This window comes from Lethenteron reissneri, chromosome 26 (genome assembly GCF_015708825.2).
Source record: "Lethenteron reissneri isolate LAM-NWPU_2019-01 chromosome 26, ASM1570882v1, whole genome shotgun sequence".
Lineage (NCBI taxonomy): Eukaryota > Metazoa > Chordata > Hyperoartia > Petromyzontiformes > Petromyzontidae > Lethenteron > Lethenteron reissneri.
In genome coordinates this window covers 15707276-15730370 of record NC_083804.1, presented here as the reverse complement: position 1 = coordinate 15730370, position 23095 = coordinate 15707276, and the positions used below count along the sequence as shown (strand labels likewise).

Genomic DNA, 23095 nt, shown 5'->3' with positions numbered 1-23095 from the left:
ATGTTGATATACACACAGTATATAGAATATGCCGGGATTATTATGATAGTGTACTCACCCCAACACTCACCAAACCACCAGCTCATCCCACCACTCACTCACCCGCTCAATCATCAAATCACCCGCTCACCCACCCTACCACTCACTTACCCAAACACAGGCTAACATTATCACTCACTACATAACATGCTAACCCCACCACTCACTCACCAAACGAACTGCTCTTCCCACCACTCACTCACCCGCTCAATCATCAAATCACACCGCTCCCCCTCCCTACCACTCACTCAAACACCAGCTTATCCCATCACCCACTCACCAAACCATCTGCTCACCCCACCCAACCACTTACTCTCCCAACCGCTCAACTACTCATCCAACTATCCCCTCACTCATTACTCACTCAACCACTCATTCACTTATCCACCGACTCACCCATTTACTGACCCAGCCACTCACTCACGCACTTGCTCAACCACTCACTCACCTAACCGTCTGCTGCCCGTATCACTCACATTTCCACTCACCCAACCAACCGTTTGGTCACTCACCCACTCACTCATTAACTTATCCGCTCACTCACTCACTCACCCAACCGCTAACTCATGCACTCACTCGCTCACCTACTCCACCCACCCACTCCTTCCCCTTCACTCACTCAATCACTCCTCCGATCATTCGTCCATCCGTTCACTCCCGTCTCCCTCTCTCCCTCCGTCCCTACCTCAATGGCTGCATCTCTCGTTCCCCCATCATTCCTCTCCCTCCTCTCGTGGGCGCCACGGTGGCGGGATGTTAACTACCTCTCCTGGTATGCAGGAGGACGTGGGTTCGATCCCAACCCTGACGCCTGCTGTATTTTTTAAATTTGGATGTTCTCTTTCTCCCCGTGGTCGCGTGGATTTTTTCTTCATGGTCCTCTGGTTTTCTCTCCACGTTTAGAATCAACGTGCGTTCGCAATAACTCACTCACTCATCCACTCGACCACTCACCCACCCCACCCCACAGGGCAGATCACAACACTTCCCCGGTCAGCCTCTCGCCTAAACATGCGTTTGCGATTGTGTGGATTATTTGTCTGCTAGAGTAATCCACGCGATGATAAGCCACTTCGTTGAGCTATCATTTGTGTGGCCAGATCGCTTCTGAGAAAATAAAAGAAAGACGAATATCTCAGTGGGCATTACCTGGTAAAATAAAAACAAGTTTATTAGTTTAGTTTAGTCAGTGCCGGGTTAAGCTAGTGCGGGGCCTGTAGCGCATGTTATAAAGGAGCTCTAAATTAAATAAAACAACATACATATTAAAACACAAATTTTTGTACTTGCAAAGTAAAGTAATTGTATTTTTCATTTGTTATACAGCCAGATAATACGACAAATCGCTAACCTTAAACACCCAGCCGGTCATAAAAGTTGAAGGCGGTATAGTACTATAGTAATAGAGCAAGTGCAGAATCACTGAACCGGAATTGATAGCTTGAAAGCATTTAGCGCGGGGCCCTTGAAAGTGCGGGGCCCGTAGCCAATACACATGTATCTACTACACGGGTAGCTATTACACGTGTAGCTACTACACGCGTATCTACTACTACACGCGTATCTACTACTACACGCGTAGCTACTACTAGACGCGTAGCTACTACTAGACGCGTAGCTACTACTACACGTGCGTAGCTACTACTACACGCGTATCTACTACTACACGCGTAGCTACTACTAGACGCGTAGCTACTACTACATGCGTATCTACTACTACACGCGTAGCTACTACTAGACGCGTAGCTACTACTAGACGCGTAGCTACTACTACACGTGCGTAGCTACTACTACACGCGTATCTACTACTACACGCGTAGCTACTACTAGACGCGTAGCTACTACTACATTCGTATCTACTACTAGACGCGTAGCTACTACTAGACGCGTAGCTACTACTACACGCGCGTAGCTACTACTAGACGCGTATCTACTACTACACGCGTAGCTACTACTACACGTGCGTAGCTACTACTAGACGCGTATCTACTACTACACGCGTAGCTACTACTAGACGCGTAGCTACTACTAGACGCGTAGCTACTACTAGACGCGTAGCTACCACTAGACGCGTAGCTACTACTACACGCGCGTAGCTACCACTAGACGCGTAGCTACTACTACACGCGCGTAGCTACTACTACTAGACCCGTATCTACTACTACACGCGCGTAGCTAATACTACACGCGTATCTACTACTACACGCGTAGCTACTACTACACGCGTATCTACTACTAGACGCGCGTAGCTACTACTAGACGCGTAGCTACCACTAGACGCGTAGCTACTACTACACGCGCGTAGCTACTACTACACGCGTAGCTACTACTAGACGTAGCTACTACTAGACGCGTAGCTACTACTACACGCGCGTAGCTACTACTACACGCGTAGCTACTACTAGACGCGTAGCTACTACTAGACGCGTAGCTACTACTAGACGCGTAGCTACTACTACACGCGTAGCTACTACTACACGCGTAGCTACTACTAGACGCGTAGCTACTACTACACGCGTAGCTACTACTAGACGCGTATCTACTACTAGACGCGTAGCTACTACTAGACGCGTAGCTACTACAAGACGCGTAGCTACTACTACACGCGTAGCTACTACTAGACGCGTAGCTACTACTACACATGTATCTACTACGCATGTAGCTACTACACGTGTTTCTACTACACGTGTAGCTATTACACGTGTAGCTACTACACGCGTATCTACTACTAGACGCGTAGCTTCTACTAGACGCGTAGCTACTACTACACGCGCGTAGCTACTACTACACGCGTATCTACTACTAGACGCGTAGCTACTACTAGACGCGTATCTACTACTAGACGCGTATCTACTACTACACGCGCGTAGCTACTACTAGACGCGTATCTACTACTACACGCGTATCTACTACTACACGCGCGTAGCTACTACTAGACGCGTAGCTACCACTAGACGCGTAGCTACTACTAGACGCGTATCTACTACTACACGCGCGTAGCTACTACTACACGCGTAGCTACCACTAGACGCGTAGCTACTACTACACGCGCTTAGCTACTACTACACGCGTAGCTACTACTACACGCGCGTAGCTACTACTACACGCGTATCTACCACTAGACGCGTAGCTACTACTACACGCGCGTAGCTACTACTAGACGCGTAGCTACTACTAGACGCGTAGCTACTACTAGACGCGTAGCTACTACTACACGCGTAGCTACTACTAGACGCGTATCTACTACTAGACGCGTATCTACTACTACACGCGCGTAGCTACTACTACACGCGCGTAGCTACTACTAGACGCGTATCTACTACTAGACGCGTATCTTCTACTACACGCGCGTAGCTACTACTACACACGCGTAGCTACTACTAGACGCGTATCTACTACTAGACGCGTATCTACTACTACACGCGCGTAGCTACTACTACACGCGCGTAGCTACTACTACACGCGCGTAGCTACTACTACATACGTAGCTACTACTAGACGCGTATCTACTACTAGACGCGTATCTACTACTACACGCGCGTAGCTACTACTACACGCGCGTAGCTACTACTACACGCGTAGCTACTACTAGACGCGTAGCTACTACTAGACGCGTAGCTACTACTACACGCGTAGCTACCACTAGACGCGTAGCTACTACTACACGCGCGTAGCTACTACTACACGCGCGTAGCTACTACTACACGCGTAGCTACTACTACACGCGTAGCTACTACTAGACGCGTATCTACCACTAGACACGTAGCTACCACTAGACGCGTAGCTACCACTACTACATATTTAGCTACTTTTGCTACGAGGATAATCCGGTGCTGGGTTTAGTCTCATCTCGCCGTCAGCCATCCCCATCTCTCTCTCTCCTGTTAGCCCTGCTGCTCCCCCCCCCTCCCTCCTCCCCCTCCCTCCCCCCTCCCCCTCCCTCCCCCCGCTCCGCACCACCCCCAAGGGAGTTTCGTTTATTGATGGAGCTGCCGTTTTTTGGGTAGAATTTTTTTTTACCCGGCGCCGTTCGATGTCGCGTGTTCGGGGGTTCGATCGGGACGGGGGGGGACGGGGAGTGGGGAGCGGGGAGCGGGTTACTCGACACCACCCCACACACATCGCCCGCTCGCTCTGCCCGGCCCTGCCCGGAGTTGCTCTCGCCCCGAGTCGGGCAGCACAAATCGGGCTTCATCAACAAGCCGCGGCCTCCCCAGAAGCAGCAACGAGAGAGAGAAATTGATAAACGACTATTTTTATCCGTATTGAGTTACTAAAGTGTTTCGGATTCACACGGATAACGTACAACCTCGCTCGCTCGTGTGTGTGTACTGTGTGTGTGTGTGTCGACTCGGCCTCAAATGAGAACCCTGACGCTGTGTGTAAACATCGCCAGGAGGGAGACAAAGGCGGCCTGGTTGTGGTGCTGGCCACCCACCCCCTCGTGTGCCGTGCCGGCCTTCATGGGTGCTACTCGCTAACAGCGCTTGCCCCAACAGTCTGTCGAGGCTACACGGCGGTTCTTTGTCTGTGTGTTTATGTGCATGCGTGAGAGGAGCGACGCTAACAACAACGAGCGGAGCGCCGGGCAAATAAAATACTTCCATAATATAAGTTATTTTTTGGGGTAACATCTAGGGCTGAACGATGAATCGGTTTCAAATCGAAATCTCAACTTGAAACAATGCGATTAGCAAAAACAAATGTAATCGCAAATCAAATCGCAATATCTGTCATATAAACGTGTCGTTAAACCCGCCACCACCCGACACAGCCCACTAGGTTTGTCACGTAAACAGAATAAGCCAATTCGTCACTAGTACAACAACACCGGTGTGTTGGAGAGCAACGCCACAACATTCACAATCTGAGTATACAGCAAGTTGGCAATCTTGGGCACAGGTGACGCATCTGCCGGTCATCTCAGTCATGCCACCTGGGTGGTGTTCCCGTGACCTCCTGCCAGCAGCGAGCCTTCGACACTTCACGTGGCCTCTGAGTACACCTATCCTGGCACAAGCGTCGTGGTGATTCATCGTCACGCAGTGGCGAATGGCGGCTGTTGTTGAATACGTGTGAATGTATTCAGGTGTGTCGTCCTTTCGGGCTCCTGTGATCAGAGTCGCTGCCCTTCCTCGGTAGTTCGCTCAGGAAGTCCTCTCTGTCCGGCGCTTCACCTGGTATCGGATGGCTCATAAGACAGCTTAGATGGCTCGTAAGCGAGCTACTCACGGGGGGGGGGGGTTGCTACTTCCTCCGATATCTGAGGCCCCGCAGGCCCAGAAGGGTCAACCCCACCACGCCCCACGATGCCACCCCACAGAATTGCTCAGCAAAATCTACGATCGGATATTGAGGTCACCGCTCTTTTCCCCCCTTTGAGGATGGTGCTTAGTTTTGCGCTGCAGGTTGAATGTTTGCCTTAGGTGAGGATGGGTGGGCCACTTTCAACCAGCTTGAAACACCTCCTCCATCAGCCACGCATTCTGGAGAGCTCTGGACGGGATGTCTAGCTCAGCTGCATGAGCATCAGAAGGCGTGGAGGGAGATGGATGCTGCCGGTTTCCAGCCGCAAGTGATGACCATTTTCGCTGCTTGCCACTTTCAACAGCCATAGCTGAGACCAGGATATTTTGGTGCGAATGGGGTCGTACCTAGGCGGATGCCCTTCACCACAGTGGAAGAGACATTATTTGCTGTTCCGTCTCTACATAGTGCAGACGGTGTTCTTGATCGGATCTGGCATGCACCGCGGATGTCGTGTGGACGCATCCGTGACGGAACGGCGTGTTTTAGCGATTGCAAGCTCATGAGCTGCGCGGAATGTTCGCGGGCTCCTGTTATTGAGCTGATATGGGCCCATGCCTTCCGATCAATGCTGCCCAAGTGCTAGCGTCATGACCCACTCGGGCATTAAAGTCACGCAATAAGATAACTCTACGTCCCGAGGGGTCACTTTAGCCAACACCTACGACAGGAGGTCACGTGCGTGCCTCCGCGGGTATAGGGAGCGTCAGCCACGACCACGCATCCCTCACCTGCTGTTCGTGGGGAGCGGGGGGGGGGGGCGGGGGGGGTGGGGGGAACCCACAATATCCTGCCACTCACGGCTTCCCACGCCTCACCGCACCCTTCATTCTTCAGTTCAGGAGAGTCACTCCCTGTTGCTTCACGTTTTGCTGACCTACGCAGAAGGGCTGGCCCACCACCCTCCTGTGTGGTGAGACGGTGAGCCAGAATCAGTCCACCGGGGCGGCGGGGGTGGGAGTGGGGGGTGGGGGAGGGGGCTTCCTTTATTCAACAGAAGCGATCCAGGCGGTACCGGTCAACCCTCCGGCACAAGAAGGGCAGCGTCTTTCCCTCCTCCTCCTCTTCCCGGCTGTGTCTGGAGGCACTGCCGAGTTAAGGGGGGGGGGGAGGGGGCTCTCAATCCCCACCCCTCCCCACCCCCACCCCACTACGGCTGTTACCCAAAACGTGGTTTTGTGGCTAGGGGATGTCGTGTGCTGCCTGTCCCCACGGGGGGGGGGGGGGGGGCTTTTATTTTTTACAACCATCGTGCTCCTCTGGTAGTTAAATTTAAGGAGGAGGGGTCACCAGCCCCCCCCCCCCCTCCCACACACCGACCCAGAGCCCCCGTCTGCCGCTGTGATGGATGCGAGCGAGCCACGGGGGTAATCAGCCGCCTAACGCCAACCTTTCCCCCTCTCCCCCCCAACCCCACCCCACTAACACGGCTGTATTGCTCAGAGCACAACGCAGAGCGTGCACGCGTCTCTGTGCGTGCGTGTGTGGGGCGGAGGTGTAGCTCACGGCCAACATCAGCGACGATTATCTGAACCGGTCCTTGGGCCTCCCCTAGGTCGACTCAGCCTCAAATGAGCATCTGGTGCCGTGTGTAAAAATATCGCCACTGGGTAGACAAAGGCGGCTGGGCGTGGTGCTGGCTACCCACCCCCTCGTGTGCCGTGCTGGCCTTCGTAGGTGCTCGCTAACAGCACCTGCCCCGATAGTCTGTCGTGGCTACACGGGGGATCTTTGTCTTTGTGTGTGGGAAGCGGTGGCGCTGGAGTTATCGTTCTGCGCTACAAACCCGGCGACCCGAGCTCGATTCCAGCTCACAGCCAAGATCGGTGACGATCATCTGAACCTGTCTTGGGCCTCCTCTAATGTCGACTCAGCCTAAACGAGTACACTGGGGAGACAAAGGCGGCCGGGCATCATGTTGGCCACCCCCCACCCCTCCCTGTCATGTGCAGTGCCGGGCATAGTAGGTGCTTGCAAACAGCACTTGCCCCAAACTGCATGTTAAAGGCTGTGCGGAAAACAAATATTTGTCTTTCGAAGAGCGTCAATCAGTTTCTTGCAGCAATAGAAGGGGCTTCGTCTGCACGCATGCTCAACGTCTTTCCAACCGTGCTAGCGGCGGAGTTGCTTCGCGAACCGCCGTGTTACAAACCACGGCGAGGGTATGTTGTGGCACCGGCTACATCGGAGTCAGGCCCGTGCCTGCCTGAGTTCTATCCTGGGCTTAACCCGAATCGATCGTGCGATGCGATGGGCTCACGGATCTTCGAAAGGGCACGAGACACGGTCCCAGGAGGGTGCTCCTCCCCCTCCGGTCGATGTGGCCCGCATGCCCAGCCACCGCGCGCGCCCAAGAAGCATCTCCCTTTGACCGATAACTGGGGGCCGAGTAGCCTGCGGCACTTCGCGTGACGGCCTCAAAGTGCACCTAGCCTCATTCTAGATTTGAAGCTTTCGTGACTGCAAGGATTCACATTCTTAGGTTTTTTTCGGTAAAGTCACGTCTTAATGAAAGTAAAATAAAATAAAAAATCACGACGTTTCGGAGGCAACACAAGCTTCCGTCTTCAGGTGGAACCGTCAAAGCACGCTTGCTGTAAGCAAAGCACGCTTTCTGTAAGCAAAGCACGCTTGCTGTAAGAAATACAGCAATCGTGCTTTGACGGTTCCACCTGAAGACGGAAGCTTGTGTTGCCTCCGAAACGTCGTGATTTTTATTTTATCTTACTTTTGTTAATTTTAATTTTTATGTTTTACCTACGTGACTTTACCGAAAAAACCTAAGAATATGCACCTAGCCTGGCACAAGCACCGTTCCGACGTCACTGCCACTTGGTGCCCGGATAGCTTTTGTTATTGTGTGGATGTGGACTTGTGTATCTCTCTGTGCGCGCATGTATGTGGTGTCGGGATTGTCTGTAAAATGTGTGTAGGTTGGTGAGGGTGTAACAGTGTGAGTGGGTGTTTGCGTGCGGGGAGCGGTAGTGCAGCGGTTAGCGCGCTGCGCTACGAACACAGCGAGCCGAGTTCGATTACCGCTCACGGCCAACACCAGTGTGACGTTTATCTGAGCCGGGCCTGGGCGTCCCTTAGGTCTACTCAGCCTCAAATGAGTACCTGATGCGTTGTGTAAACATCGCTACTAGGGAGACAAAGGCGGCCGGGCGTGAATCTGCCTACACCACACCTCTAAAGCGCTGTGCTGGCCTTTATAGGTGTTCGCTAAAAGCATGTTTATATGTATGTTGAACTTATTTCGCAGTGAACTGTGCTAATCAGAGGTGTTCCCTTATAGGAGATCTTTGTTTTCAGATATTCATTAACATCACACATCCCTTCCCCCCCCCACACACACACAATACTAACCTCCAGACTAATGACCACGCAACGCCTCGCCACACAATGGGAACCTCACAACCACACCAAGTACATTTTAAAACTACACCCACATAAATCTCTAAGCCAGAGCCAATAATTACGTGAGTGTATAAATATATATATATATAACCGAGCCTTCAGGTGACTCTCAAACTGGCAGTCTATAATTAAAAACATCTCAGCCACGCTCCAAATAATTAAAAAAACAGCCTATAAATCACAAAACATACCCCCGTCATTAGAACCATCTCAAAACCCATCAATCTTACAGCCACGCTATAAATGTAACGCCAGAAAAAAAATCACTCCCATATGTTTATATATTTTTTTAAACCACATCATGTGATTATTATCTTTAAAAAATATATCTCTTTATAACCACTCCTATAAATTTCACGCAGCACATGAATATGAACAGCAAAAGAAAAGCCACACCGTATGATTTAAAAAGAAAATCGTATAACCTCACCCATACATCTCAATAACCCACACCATATAATTCAGCACATTTCTAACCACACAGTCGTTACAAATCTCAAAAACAAAGGCCAGATGAATCTCTCTGATGATGTTCCAGGCCTTATCCTCGCTCGCTGCGAATCGGCTGTGCTTCCCGTCCCCCGGGGGTCGGGGGGAGGGAGGAGGAGTGGGCCGGGGTGGTGTGTGTGAGTCTTGGTTGCTGTGAACAGCAGGGCGCTGCAGGGTGTTACCGGGTGGTGGCTGGGAGTTGCTGCTCGTTTGCTCACGGGAGCATTTTTTTTGGTGCCATTAAGGCGTTCCTGGCGCATTGAATGGCCCACGTTGGCTTGTTACCGAATGCCGCTCTTACCCCGGGGCCGCCTCTCGCCCACCGCATTCAGCACCACCACGGCGTGGACAGCGACACGCAGTCCTCGCTCCCGGGGTTCAACTCAAACCATCGTCACCGTCATCATTAGTGTCCACCCTACCGAGCGAGGTGTCATATAACACGAGAAATTCTTTGTTCGACATAAATATGGTTCTTGGGGGTGAGGGGGGGGGGTTGGGAGTGGAGGTGACCTAAGAACTAGACTGGACTACAATTTGGGAACGTGGAATTGCCGGCGGTGGCCGTTCAGGTGTCGACTGCGAGTGACATGAGCACCCACTGATTGAGCGTTGCAGACGCGGTTAGAATTGTCGCTTGATTGATACAATAGGTTGAGAGGCTTGTAGCGGAAACTCCACCCCCCTCCCCCTCCACACACACCGCGTGATGATCTTAATTTGCATATCAAACAAGGCCGCGCACCGTTAATTGAGACACGTGATCGCCAAAGCTTAATGGAGCAATCACGACACCCCCTTTGTTGATGACGACGTTACCCAATCCCCGCCCCCCCGGCTCCCCCCCCCCCTACCTACAAACCCGGCCGGCACTGAGACTATGTGGGGGGGGGGCTTCCTGTGGCGGCGACCTGATTAAAGTCACGTGCAACCAAACCCATTAGCGCGGGGGGGGGGGGTAGGAGGGTGGGGAGACGGCGAGGATGTGGGGGAGGGGAGCGGGGGGGAAGGGGGCCCTCGTTAATGAATTAATGACGAGGTTCCCGGGGAGCCGCGGGGGTGGGGGGGTGTGGGGGGGCGCGGTGTGGGAGTGGCAGAGGGCGTGGGTCGACAACGATGGTGAGAGATGATGATGGTGATGATGGTGAGAGATGATGATGGTGATGATGGTGATGATGGTGATGATCGTGATGATGGTGAGAGATGATGATGGTGATGATGGTGAGAGATGATGATGATGGTGATGTTGATGATGGTGAGAGATGATGATGGTGATGATGGTGAGAGATGATGATGGTGATGATGGTGAGAGATGATGATGGTGATGATGGTGAGAGATGATGATGAGGTGATGATGGTGATGATGGTGAGAGATGATGATGGTGATGATGGTGAGAGATGATGATGGTGATGATGGTGAGAGATGATGATGATGGTGATGATGATGATGGTGAGAGCTGATAATGGTGATGATGGTGAGAGATGATGATTGTGATGATGGTGAGAGATGGTGATGATGGTGATGATGGTGAGAGATGATGATGATGGTGATGATGGTGATGATGGAGAGAGATGATGATGGTAATGATGGTGAGAGATGATGATGGTGATGATGGTGGGAGATGATGATGATGATGATGGTGAGAGATGATGATGGTGATGATGGTGAGAGATGATGATGGTGATGATGGTGAGAGATGATGATGGTGATGATGGTGAGAGATGATGATGGTGATGATGGTGAGAGATGATGATGGTGATGATGGTGATGATGGTGAGAGATGATGATGATGGTGATGATGGTGAGAGATGATGATGATGGTGGTGATGATGATGGTGAGAGATGATGATGGTGATGATGGTGAGAGATGATGATGGTGATGATGGTGAGAGATGATGATGGTGATGATGGTGAAAGATGATGATGGTGATGATGGTGAGAGATGATGATGGTGATGGTAATGATGGTGATGATGGTGATGATGATGGTGATTATGATGGTGAGAGATGATGATGGTGATGATGGTGAGAGATGATGATGGTGATGATGATGATGGTGATGATGGTGAGAGATGATGATGGTGATGATGGTGAGAGATGATGATGGTGACGGTGGTGAGAGATGATGATGATGGTGAGAGATGATGATGGTGATGGTGGTGAGAGATGATGATGGTGATGATGGTGATGATGGTGAGAGATGATGATGGTGACGGTGGTGAGAGATGATGATGGTGAGAGATGATGATGATGATGGTGAGAGATGATGATGGTGATGATGGTGAGAGATGATGATGGTGAGAGATAATGATGGTGATGATGGTGATGATGATGGTGAGAGATGATGATGGTGATGATGGTGATGATGGTGGTGAGAGATGATGATGGTGAGAGATGATGATGATGGTGAGAGATGATGATGGTGATGGTGGTGAGAGATGATGATGGTGATGATGGTGATGATGGTGAGAGATGATGATGGTGATGATGGTGAGATATGATGAGGGTGATGATGGTGATGTTGGTGAGAGATGATGATGGGGATGATGGTGATGATGATGATGGTGAGAGATGATGATGGTGATGATGGTGAGAGATGATGATGGTGAGAGATGATGATGATGATGATGGTGAGAGATGATGATGATGGTGATGGTGGTGAGAGATGATGATGGTGATGGTGCTGAGAGATGATGATGGTGGTGAGAAATGATGATGGTGATGGTGGTGAGAGATGATGATGGTGATGCTGGTGAGAGATGATGATGGTGATGATGGTGATGATGATGGTGAGAGATGATGATGGTGATGATGGTGATGATGGTGAGAGATGATGATGGTGATGGTGGTGAGAGATGATGATGGTGAGAGATGATGATGATGATGGTGAGAGATGATGATGGTGATGGTGGTGAGAGATGATGATGCTGATAATGATGGTGATGATGGTGAGAGATGATGATGGTGATGGTGGTGAGAGATGATGATGGTGAGAGATGATGATGATGATGATGATGGTGAGAGATGATGATGGTGATGGTGGTAAGAGATGATGATGGTGATGATGGTGATGATGGTGAGAGATGATGATGGTGATGGTGGTGAGAGATGGTGATGGTGGTGAGAAATGATGATGGTGATGGTGGTGAGAGATGATGATGGTGGTGAGAGATGATGATGGTGATGGTGGTGAGGATGGTGATGGTGAGAGATGATGATGGTGATGGTGGTGAGAGATGATGATGGTGGTGAGAAATGATGATGGTGATGGTGGTGAGAGATGATGATCGTGGTGAGAAATGATGATGGTGATGGTGGTGAGAAATGATGATGGTGATGGTGGTGAGAAATGATGATGGTGATGGTGGTGGTGATGGTGACTGCGATGACGATTGCAATGAGAATGACGACGACGAGATGATGACGCCGATGGTGATATGACTGTGATGATGTCAAGTCACGGTGATGATTGTGATGGTGTCAGCTGTTCCTAACGTCACCATTACTATCGTCTCATTTGGCTGTCAGTAGTTGTGTGATGGTGATGATAACGACTGTAATGCTTATGACGAAGCAGTTGCTGGCACTGCTGATGATGATCATGTAGTTGCTGATAACGATACCAACCATTATTTCACAAGCTGCTGATGCTACTGCTGCTGTCGATGTTGATGCTGCTGACGATGATGATAATATAACTGATGATAACGGTGGTGACGATGATTACACAGGCTGGTGGAGATGCTATCGTAGCATTTTCCGATTGTAAGACGATAATGATGACGACCATAAAGATGACGTAGCTGCTACTGCTGATAACGATGAATATCACGATGATTATGACGCAACCGCTACTGCTGATAAGGGTGAAGATCACGATGATGATGATGACCATAAAGATGACGTAGCGGCTACTGCTGATAACGATGAAGATCACGATGATTATGAAGCAACTGCTACTGCTGATAACGGTGAAGATCACGATGACGTGTGACGTCATTCAGACACCCCAGCGGCAGCGAGAAGGAGGGGGTGGGCCGTGAGCACATCCGTGATTGTTGATGTTCAATGATCAAGTGTCTCGCAAGGTGCAAGTTGACTCCAGCAGGAGATCGGGGTCTCGGAATCACCGTCTCGACACCGAGACTTGGTACGGGAGCGGCAGGGGGGAGCGTGCGGTGAGGAGTAGAGAAGTTAAAGATCACAGCCGTTGATTGACGTTTCGTGTCCGACTCCTGGCTTCCAAAGAGATCAGAAATGTTTGATCCCGAGAGGCAGAGAACACACAGACTGAGAGAGAGATAAAGAGGGAGAGAGTTGAAAAAAAACATCTCAAACGACTCCGAGTGTGACGAGGGAAGGTGTCAATTAGAGCTGCGGGGTTTCACCCCATCACGGCTCAATTAACTTAACGAGACGACAGCTGTGATGGGAGAATCGCTAGGACGAAATCCTGCGCTAGGGATGCTGCTATGATTATAATGTTTTACCACCACCACTACTACTACGGCTATTTATATATAATTATTATTATTTCACGTGTCAACCAGTAAAGCCCCTGCCGTGGGTAATGATTGCGCGCTGTATGTGCGAGCTTCGTTGGGGAAATACGCAATTATAGACATCCATAAACAGACAGCTACAGAGAGTAAATATATACTTAGAGGGGGCAGAGGGGAGACGAACGTCACGTGAGGGTCTGCGTTACCACAACAACAAGCACTGGACCGACGTTTTAGTCCATGTGCCTATTAAAAATTGGGTCAAGTTTCCCCCAATCCTGATCCTGATCCAGCTGGCTCAAGCACGTAATACGCCTCCTGGTTTATTCAGGAGGCATCGTGGTGTGGAGATGTTAACTGCCTCGCCTGGTATGCAGGAGGTTGTGGGTGAAATTCAAACCCCGACGCCTGCTGTATAGTATGAGCTCGCGTGTTCTCTCTCTCTCTCTCTGTCTGTCCCCGTGGTCGCGTGGTTTTGTCTCCGGGTCCTCCGGTTTTTCCCACCGCATTTAGAATCAACGTGCGTTCAGGGTAATTGGCTGCTGTGCATTTCCACGCGATTTCATTCGGCTATCATTTGCGGTGGCCAGGTCGCTTCTGAAACAGAGCGAAACAGCTCAGTGGACCTTACCTGGTAACTTTAAAGTATTTAGTTTATTAATCTGTATTCTCTCCACGAGCCGAAGAAGATTCAAAGCTGCGTCGAACAGCCCAAAGACGCACTGCCCCCAAGGAGCGTCGTGAGTATGGTGGTGAAACGGTAACCGGTAAAGCGGTAACCGGTTTTAGAACCGATTACCGGTTTTTAGCAACCCCTCGTGTGTGGCTGCGAGACAAGAGGCATAAAGTGTCACCAAGTGTCGCCCTCGAGCATCGAAGCGCGAAACTAATGGGGCAGGCAAGGCAGCGTACCACCAAACACAGAACCCTCCACTACATCTCCTCCTGTGGACATTGATTCTTAAGAGCATTCATTAGGACATTTAGCCCCCCCCCCCCATCCTTCCACCCCCTCCCTCCCCTTTTTCTCCTACAGGGATATCAGAGCTTAGGACGCCACCAGAGATGTAGTAGAGTTTATTGAAACATGCGGTTTAAATAGGTTTCCATTTGCGCCGCGATCCGTAATGTGTGTGTACGTTGTGTCGGGCTAGTGTCAACCCCCCTTTCATATCCTCCGTGTTGTGTATCTGAATCGTCTCGTTGATACAAACAAACACTTTGAGAAAGAAAAAAACACAATCGATTTCATTGTTGTTGTTGTTGAAGTTACGCCAACTCGGTTTCGCGCAACGCGGACACGCTCCGCGCGTCATCTCGCAACTCTCGCCTCTCGCCTCCTTGGGAACTCCTCTCGAGAATGTTGAGTGGCCGAGCGAGTGGCCAAGCGAGACCCATCGCGACCTCGGCACGCACACGAGCAGAGAAAGGTCCACACGTTGCAGCCTTCACAGACCCCGGGCTATGAAGGCCGGAACGAGACACTGCGTGGATGGGATGGCCAACATCGCGCCCGGCCGCCCGTCAGCGGGCGCTCGTTCCAGCCGGGTCCAGATAATCGCCACTCGTGTTGGCCATGAGCGGGAGTCGAACTCGCGTGGCCGGGTTCGTAGGCGCAGCGCGCTCACCGCGACACTACCGCTCCCACACGCAGGGACACGCAGGGACACGCAGGCGGGTCCTGCTGGACTGACGACGTCAACCCTACCTCGCCCTCTCATCATCGTCATCGTCATCCATCCCCATCATCATCAACCACACCCATCCTCTGACCATCATCATCATCATCACCATCATCTAACGTCAACTCAACCTCGCCTTCTCATCATTATCATCCTCTCGCCAGCATCACCATCGTCATCATCCATTCTCTCCATCATCGTCATCATCCAATATGAAGCCCATCCCACCCATCCACTGATCATCCATCCTTCCTCTCCAGTGGGCAATACATTGAAGAAAGTCTCGCTACAGGCCTCAATTATTTTCCTTAACTAGGCCAGTCGGCCGAAACGTTGAGATCTCTCCTCCTCCTCTTTCCAGGTGACAGCCAAAAGCCCACTCGCCGTGCGAGTCGTGAACCCGTCACGCGTTGCAGAACCTCCTCGTGCCGTCGGGTTGTTTTACAATCGGGTTTAATTGTCTTTTTATATTAAACCCGATCATCTGAGATTGGGAGAAATGCGGTTTAATTGGTTCTAATTGCAGAACCGCACTTCGCCAACTTCTTCTCAACGATGGGCTTCATCCATTCCAAGCGAAGGAACTCACTGGCGCCCACGATTGTGGAGGAGAAGCTCCTCGTGTTCATCAAGACCAACCTGCCCGCCGCATTCTACGACTACCCCGTGCCCGACGCCCCCCCCCCCCCGAGTACGATAGCAGCACCGACGAGGAAGCAGCCTAAGCCTTGGATCAGAGTTTCGTATTCATTAAACCAGGTTTTAATTCCCCGAAATCGGGTTTAATTGTATTAAAGAAAAACCCGATGCCTGCCGCTGGAAAAAAAAATCGGGGTTTTCCACCCCCACGCCTCGCACGCTCAGAGGCAACCGCGAATCGGGCGGCTGCCGTGCGCTCGAGAGAGACGCGGCGTTCCACAAGGCGTGGAGAGCCACTGAACTCGGAGCACAATGAAACGACGCAGACGCGGCCTTCGATTTGTCATTACTCAGAATCTACAAAGAATTTTCTTATAACAATTTTAGTCCGTCGCCCCCCCCCCCCACACCCCCCACCACATGCCCCGCCCCCCTCCATTTTTTTTTACAGTTTTAGTCCGAACCCCCTCCCCAACCACGTCGCCCCTTACCCCGCACACCTTCAAAAACGATGTTGGTCTATCATAGGGTAGAGTGAGCCTCCAGTTGTACGTCCACATAGGGGCACGTGGTAAGCACTGGACACGTGCATGCGATTGAAACCCCGTCGCCGATTAACCGAGTCGCTCGCCTCTCTCGCCCAGAGAGCCTGGCTCTACGATGGGGATGGGTTTGTTGTATTTGTATGCGCTTGTGTGATTTTGTTTTACCTTTCTTGTACTTTTTGCACGACTATCGCTGTTTTTTTTGTCGTATTGTTTGTTGTTGTAACGTTCTTACCGTGCCCCGACTGGACATGTGTTGAAAAAGAGCTTTATAGCTCATCGGATTCCTCCTGCAGGTCAATAGCCAATCTCATTCTCTCTGTGTCGCTCATCTCACGCCGCACGAGTTCCCTCCCACACGAGGCCCGTTTTAGTTCGTCGGACATCATTGGTGCCCGCGCCATAGGAATGTGGAATTCCCCAGCACCGGCTCTGGATAGGCCGTGTGAGGAGTGGTGGGGGGTGGGGTGAAGGGGGGGACACCACGCACAGTCCACGTCGTGGCGCTCATCTCCGTGGGGGGGGGCGGGGAGCGAACCAGTGGAGCAATTTCCTCATTGCCATGGCGGGGGACCGTATTTTGAAAGGAGAGGAAATGGTTGGGACGAGAGAGCGAGAACGCCAACAGCAGCGATGGCGAATTTATCTACCGTCCTCCATCTCACCCCCCCCCCCCAGTGTCCCCGTCTCCCCCTCTCCTTGCCCCCCCCTAGTGTCCCCCTCTCCCACCCTCCCTGTGCCTCTGTCTCCCTGTCTCTCAGTGTCCCCGTGTCCATCTCTCCCTGTCTCCCTGTCTCTCAGTGTCCCCGTCTCCCTCTCTCCCTGTCTCCTTGTCTCTCAGTGTCCCCGTGTCCCTCTCTCCCTGTCTCCCTGTCTCTCAGTGTCCCCGTCTCCCCCTCTCCCTATCTCCCTGTCTCCCTGTCTCTCAGTGTCCCCATGTCCCTCTCTCCCTGTCTTCCTGTCTCTCAGTGTCCCCGTCTCCCCCTCTCCCTATCTCTCAGTGTCCCCGTGTCCCTCTCTCCCTGTCTATCAGTGTCCCCATCTCCCTCTCTCCCTGTCTCCCTGTTTCTCAGTGTCCCCGTCTCCCCCTCTCCCTGTCTCCCTGTCTCTCAGTGTCCCCGTGTCCCTCTCTCCCTGTCTCTCAGTGTCCCCATCTCCCTCTCTCCCTGTCTCTCAGTGTCCCCGTCTCCCTCTCTCCCTGTCTCTCAAGTGTCCCCGTGTCCCCAGCCTCCTCGTGCCCTGCTCTCCTCCCCCTCTCCTCATCCTCCTCCCATCTCCCCGTTGTCTCCGTCCCTACGCCGGGGCGATGTTCCGCAAAGTGGTACTCGCTTTATCGCCCCTGGCAGAGAGAGCAGATCCACACAACCCGGGCCCAGTTCCGTGTGTTCCCCGAGACCCCAACCCCAGAACCCTTGCACGAGACACGAGACCCCAGAACCCTTGCACGAGACACGAGACCCCAGAACCCTTGCACGAGACACGAGACCCCAGAACCCTTGCACGAGACACGAGACCCCTGTTTCTTAGAGGACCCCGAATAGGTCTGCCTCGTCTCGTTAGAGGCAACCCCTGGAGCGTGGTCGTGTTTAAAGGGGGGGGGTGGATGCGGGGGAGGGGACATCTTTTTACATAAATACAACTCACGACTGGGTTGGTGGGGGGCGGCACGACACGTTCGATGTTGAACTTTACACGAAACGTTCCACCAGAAACGCAACGAGCAGCGATGCGATCTCTGCCCGCGTCTGTCGCGCATTCCTCTACAGATTTCACACCCCCCCCCCCCCCCGTGTTAATTTATATCAATAACATCTCCGACTTGGCTGTACAAAATTAAAAGTGGGGCCAAACCTCGCAGCAGTGGGTGGGGGGCGGTAAGGGGTAGAGACCATCATCGAGACTCCCGCTCTGTCCACGTGCCCTCCAGCCGCCCCCCCCGCACCGCGCACCCATAGCGAGCCATGCCCCCCACTTCCGTGCCCCCCAACCCAACTCCACAACCTATAGCCCCCCCCCCTCTCCCAACACGATCCATGCCGCCCAACTCCGCTGCCCTCTCCCCTCTCCTACTACGACCACCACCACCCAGCCAGCCAGCCCCACGCGCTGCTACTGCTGCTGCTATTACTGCTGTTGCTGCTACTACTGCTATTACTGCTACTGCTGCTGCTGTTGCTGCTACTGCTGCTACTGCTGCTGCTGCTACTGCTGTTGCTGCTGCTACTGCTGCTGCTGCTACTGCTGCTGTTGCTGCTACTGCTGCTACTGCTGCTGCTACTGCTGCTACTGCTGCTGCTACTGCTGCTGGTACTGCTGTTGCTGCTACTACTGCTGCTGCTACTGCTGCTGCTACTGCTGCTACTGCTGCTGCTACTGCTGCTGGTACTGCTGTTGCTGCTACTACTGCTACTGCTGCTGCTACTGCTGCTGCTGCTACTGCTGCTGTTGCTGCTGCTGCTGCTACTGTTGCTGCTGCTACTGCTGCTGCTACTACTACTGCTGCTGCCACTCACCGGTACCACTCGAGTCCCCGGTCGTAGTTGCGATCGAAGAAGTGCGGCTCGGCGCCCACGGCGCGGACGTCGGGGTGCACGCGGATGAACTCGAGCAGGGCGCGCGTGCCCCCCTTCTTCACGCCGATGATGATGGCGTCAGGGAGCTTCTTCGTCCCGAAGCTACTGAAGCTGCTGCCGCTGCCGCTGCTGCTGCCGTTGATGAGGCTGGGTGCCGGAGCCGGTGCAGGGCGCGTAGCGGCGCCCATCGCTTCCACCTCCTCTTTGTTGATGTTGTTGCTGGCGATGTTCCTCTTCCTATTCTTCCTGTCCTCCATCTCTTCGTCCAATAACACCTCTTCAGCAACAACACCGCCACCGCCACCTCCTCCTCCATCACCACCGCCACCATCATCATCGTCATTGCCCGCCGAGCCTGCGGATTCCCGCACGCCCCACCTCGTGTTAGGGTCTTCAATGAGCTGCCGATGCCGCTGCTGCTGCTGATTCTGCTGATGCTGCAACAGCAGCAGCTGAGATGCATCCCCCGTCGTCTGCTGCTGCTGCTGCTGATCTCGGCGTTCGTGTCGGCGCAGCTGAGTGCGATCGTAGCGCTCCTCCCCGGTGTCTCCCCCCTCCGGGAGCGCTCCTCCGGGCTGCAGGGGGGGCGGCGGCGGGGGGCAGCAGCAGCAGCAGGCGAGGCAGTAGAACAGGTAGGCGGGCAGCAGCAGGAGCAGCATGCTGGAGGCGCAGGCGAGCAGCGTCCGGCGAATCTTGACGTGCGGCAGAGCGGCGCTAGGAGCCTCCATGCTGCCCTGTGGGGGCGCCGGGGACCAGCTGGTGGCGAGGGTGGCCCCGGGCAGCCGAGGGGCAGCGGGGCATGGCGCTGCCCCTGCCGGCGAGAGGCACCGGCCGCATGCGGCCGAGCGCGGGCAGTCACGGGGTGTGATCGCGATACGATGTTGCTGCACGGTCGTGGTGTTGGTGGTGTTGGTTGTGGTGGTGGTGTTGGTGGTGGTGGTGTTGGTGGTGGTGGTGTTGGTGGTGTCGTACTGCGCGCGTGCGTGTGGTGCTGGTAGTAGTAGTGTGAGTCGTGGTACGCGGAGCGTGCTATCGTAGTTGTGCAAGTGCGGTGGTGGTGGTGGCGGTGGTGGTCTCGATTGGTGATTGCTACCGCGTGATAACAACGATGATGATGATGACGACGACGACGATATTATTTTATTTCTTTATAACGTGGCGTTTGTCGTGAGTCGTACGTGACGGACGCGGCATCGCAGCGCGGCGAGAGACGCGATGAGCGTGGGGAGGAGGAGGAGGAGGTGGAGCACGAGAAAGAGGCCTTCATCCAGCAGTGGACAGACCCTGGCTCACAATGACGACGACGACGCCACGCGCGCGCCCCTCTCGCAGGAGAACCAGCCCCGCCGACTCACCACCACCACCCGCGCTCCGCTCTGCACGGAACTCCAGTGGGGGAGTGGAGGGGGGGGGGGTGCCGCTCTTAAGTAGAGGACACCGAGGCGTAGGAGGAGGCGGGAGATGTTAGAGGAGGGAGATGTGGTAGCAGAAGCAGCAGCAGCAGGAGGAGGAGCGCAGCACCGAACAGCGACCGCATCCATCAACGCCCCGGCCCCAGCAGCCAGCAGCGTCGTCTTTGCCGGCATCGCCACCCGCCACCCTCCCCACCCTCTCTCGCCCGCGCCGCTCCTCGCTGATGACGGCGGGGGTCTTGGGGTCCGCGTGGGGAGTGGGGGGGGGTCCCTGTGTCGTGTCCCAGACCCCCGTGCCTACGAGGGGGGGGGGGTCCCTCCCTCGCTCCCTCGCTCCCTCCCTCCCTCGCTCCTGTCACTCGACGCCCTGGTACGGGGGAAGTTGGGTGGAGGGGTTGGGGGTGGAGGAGGAGGAGGGGGTTAGGGGTGGGGTGGAGGAGGAGGGGGATAAAGGGGTGGAGGAGGAGGGGGTTAGGGGGGTGGAGGAGGAGGGGGTTAGGGGGGGAGGGGAGGCGGGAGGATTCGATCTCGTCTAGATTCCGGATCAGGATCTGCTCGTTGTGTATGCGAGAGATGCGATGCATGCGAGAAGCTGCAACGGGGGCAACACCTGCAGCAGCAGCTGCAGCTACAGCAGCACCTGCAGCACCATCACCAGCACCGCCACCAGCAGCAGCATCCGCAGCAGTAGCGGCAACAGGGGCAGCACCTGCAGCTACAGCAGCAGCTGCAGCTACAACAGCAGCTGCAGCTACAACAGCAGCTGCAGCAGCACCGCCAACAGCAGCAGCAGTAGCGGCGGCAGCAACAGGGAGCCGAGATCGGAGACGGCGGCTGCTCGAGCCGAGAGCGCGTTGAGCGATAACGGAGAGCGACGTGCGGAGTGAGAGAGTGGAGAGCGTGCGGAGTGAGAGAGTGTGCGGAGTGAGAGAGTGGAGAGTGTGCGGAGTGAGAGAGTGGAGAGCGTGCGGAGTGAGAGAGTGGAGAGTATGCGGAGTGAGAGAGTGGAGAGTGTGCGGAGTGAGAGAGTGGAGAGCGTGCGGAGTGAGAGAGTGGAGAGCGTGCGGAGTGAGAGAGTGGAGAGTGTGCGGAGTGAGATAGTGGAGAGTGTGCGGAGTGAGAGAGTGGAGAGGTGTGCGGAGTGAGAGAGTGGAGAGCGTGCGGAGTGAGAGAGTGGAGAGTATGCGGAGTGAGAGAGTGGAGAGTGTGCGGAGTGAGAGAGTGGAGAGCGTGCGGAGTGAGAGAGTGTGCGGAGTGAGAGAGTGGAGAGTGTGCGGAGTGAGAGAGTGGAGAGTGTGCGGAGTGAGAGAGTGGAGAGCGTGCGGAGTGAGAGAGTGTGCGGAGTGAGAGAGTGGAGAGTGTGCGGAGTGAGAGAGTGGAGAGCGTGCGGAGTGAGAGAGTGGAGAGCGTGCGGAGTGAGAGAGTGTGCGGAGTGAGAGAGTGGAGAGTCTGCGGAGTGAGATAGTGGAGAGTCTGCGGAGTGAGAAGTGGAGAGTCTGCGGAGTGAGAGAGTGGAGAGTCTGCGGAGTGAGAGAGTGGAGAGTGTGCGGAGTGAGAGAGTGGAGAGCGTGTGGAGTGAGAGAGTGGAGAGTCTGCGGAGTGAGAGAGTGGAGAGTCTGCGGAGTGAGAGAGTGGAGAGTCTGCGGAGTGAGAGAGTGGAGAGTCTGCGGAGTGAGAGAGTGGAGAGTCTGCGGAGTGAGAGAGTGGAGAGTCTGCGGAGTGAGAGAGTGGAGAGTGTGCGGAGTGAGAGAGTGGAGAGTCTGCGGAGTGAGAGAGTGGAGAGTCTGCGGAGTGAGAGAGTGGAGAGCGTGCGGAGTGAGAGAGTGGAGAGGTGTGCGGAGTGAGAGAGTGGAGAGCGTGCGGAGTGAGAGAGTGGAGAGTGTGCGGAGTGAGAGAGTGGAGAGTGTGCGGAGTGAGAGAGTGGAGAGTGTGCGGAGTGAGAGAGTGGAGAGTGTGCGGAGTGAGAGAGTGGAGAGTGTGCGGAGTGAGAGAGTGGAGAGTCTGCGGAGTGAGAGAGTGGAGAGTGTGCGGAGTGAGAGAGTGGAGAGTCTGCGGAGTGAGAGAGTGGAGAGTGTGCGGAGTGAGAGAGTGGAGAGTGTGCGGAGTGAGAGAGTGGAGAGCGTGCGGAGTGAGAGAGTACAGAGTGTGCGGAGTGAGAGAGTGGAGAGTCTGCGGAGTGAGAGAGTGGAGAGTCTGCGGAGTGAGAGAGTGGAGAGTCTGCGGAGTGAGAGAGTGGAGAGTCTGCGGAGTGAGAGAGTGGAGAGTGCTGCGGAGTGAGAGAGTGGAGAGTGTGCGGAGTGAGAGAGTGGAGAGTCTGCGGAGTGAGAGAGTGGAGAGTCTGCGGAGTGAGAGAGTGGAGAGTGTGCGGAGTGAGAGAGTGGAGAGTCTGCGGAGTGAGAGAGTGGAGAGTCTGCGGAGTGAGAGAGTGGAGAGTCTGCGGAGTGAGAGAGTGGATGGTCTGCGGAGTCAGAGAGTGGAGAGTCTGCGGAG

At 53.9% G+C, this 23095-nt stretch overlaps 1 protein-coding gene across 1 annotated transcript in view; it reads right to left on the bottom strand.

The window, feature by feature from the left end:
* The window catches only part of LOC133348018 (heparan sulfate glucosamine 3-O-sulfotransferase 6-like), a 42875-nt gene extending 22143 nt beyond the window's left edge, over nt 1-20732 (bottom strand). Inside the window, exon 1 of the mRNA XM_061560829.1 lies at nt 19134-20732. Within this exon, the coding sequence (XP_061416813.1) occupies nt 19134-19921 (788 nt within the window). The 5' untranslated portion in view covers nt 19922-20732. The remainder of the gene's footprint in view (nt 1-19133) is intronic.
* Nucleotides 20733-23095: the final 2363 nt, after the last annotated feature.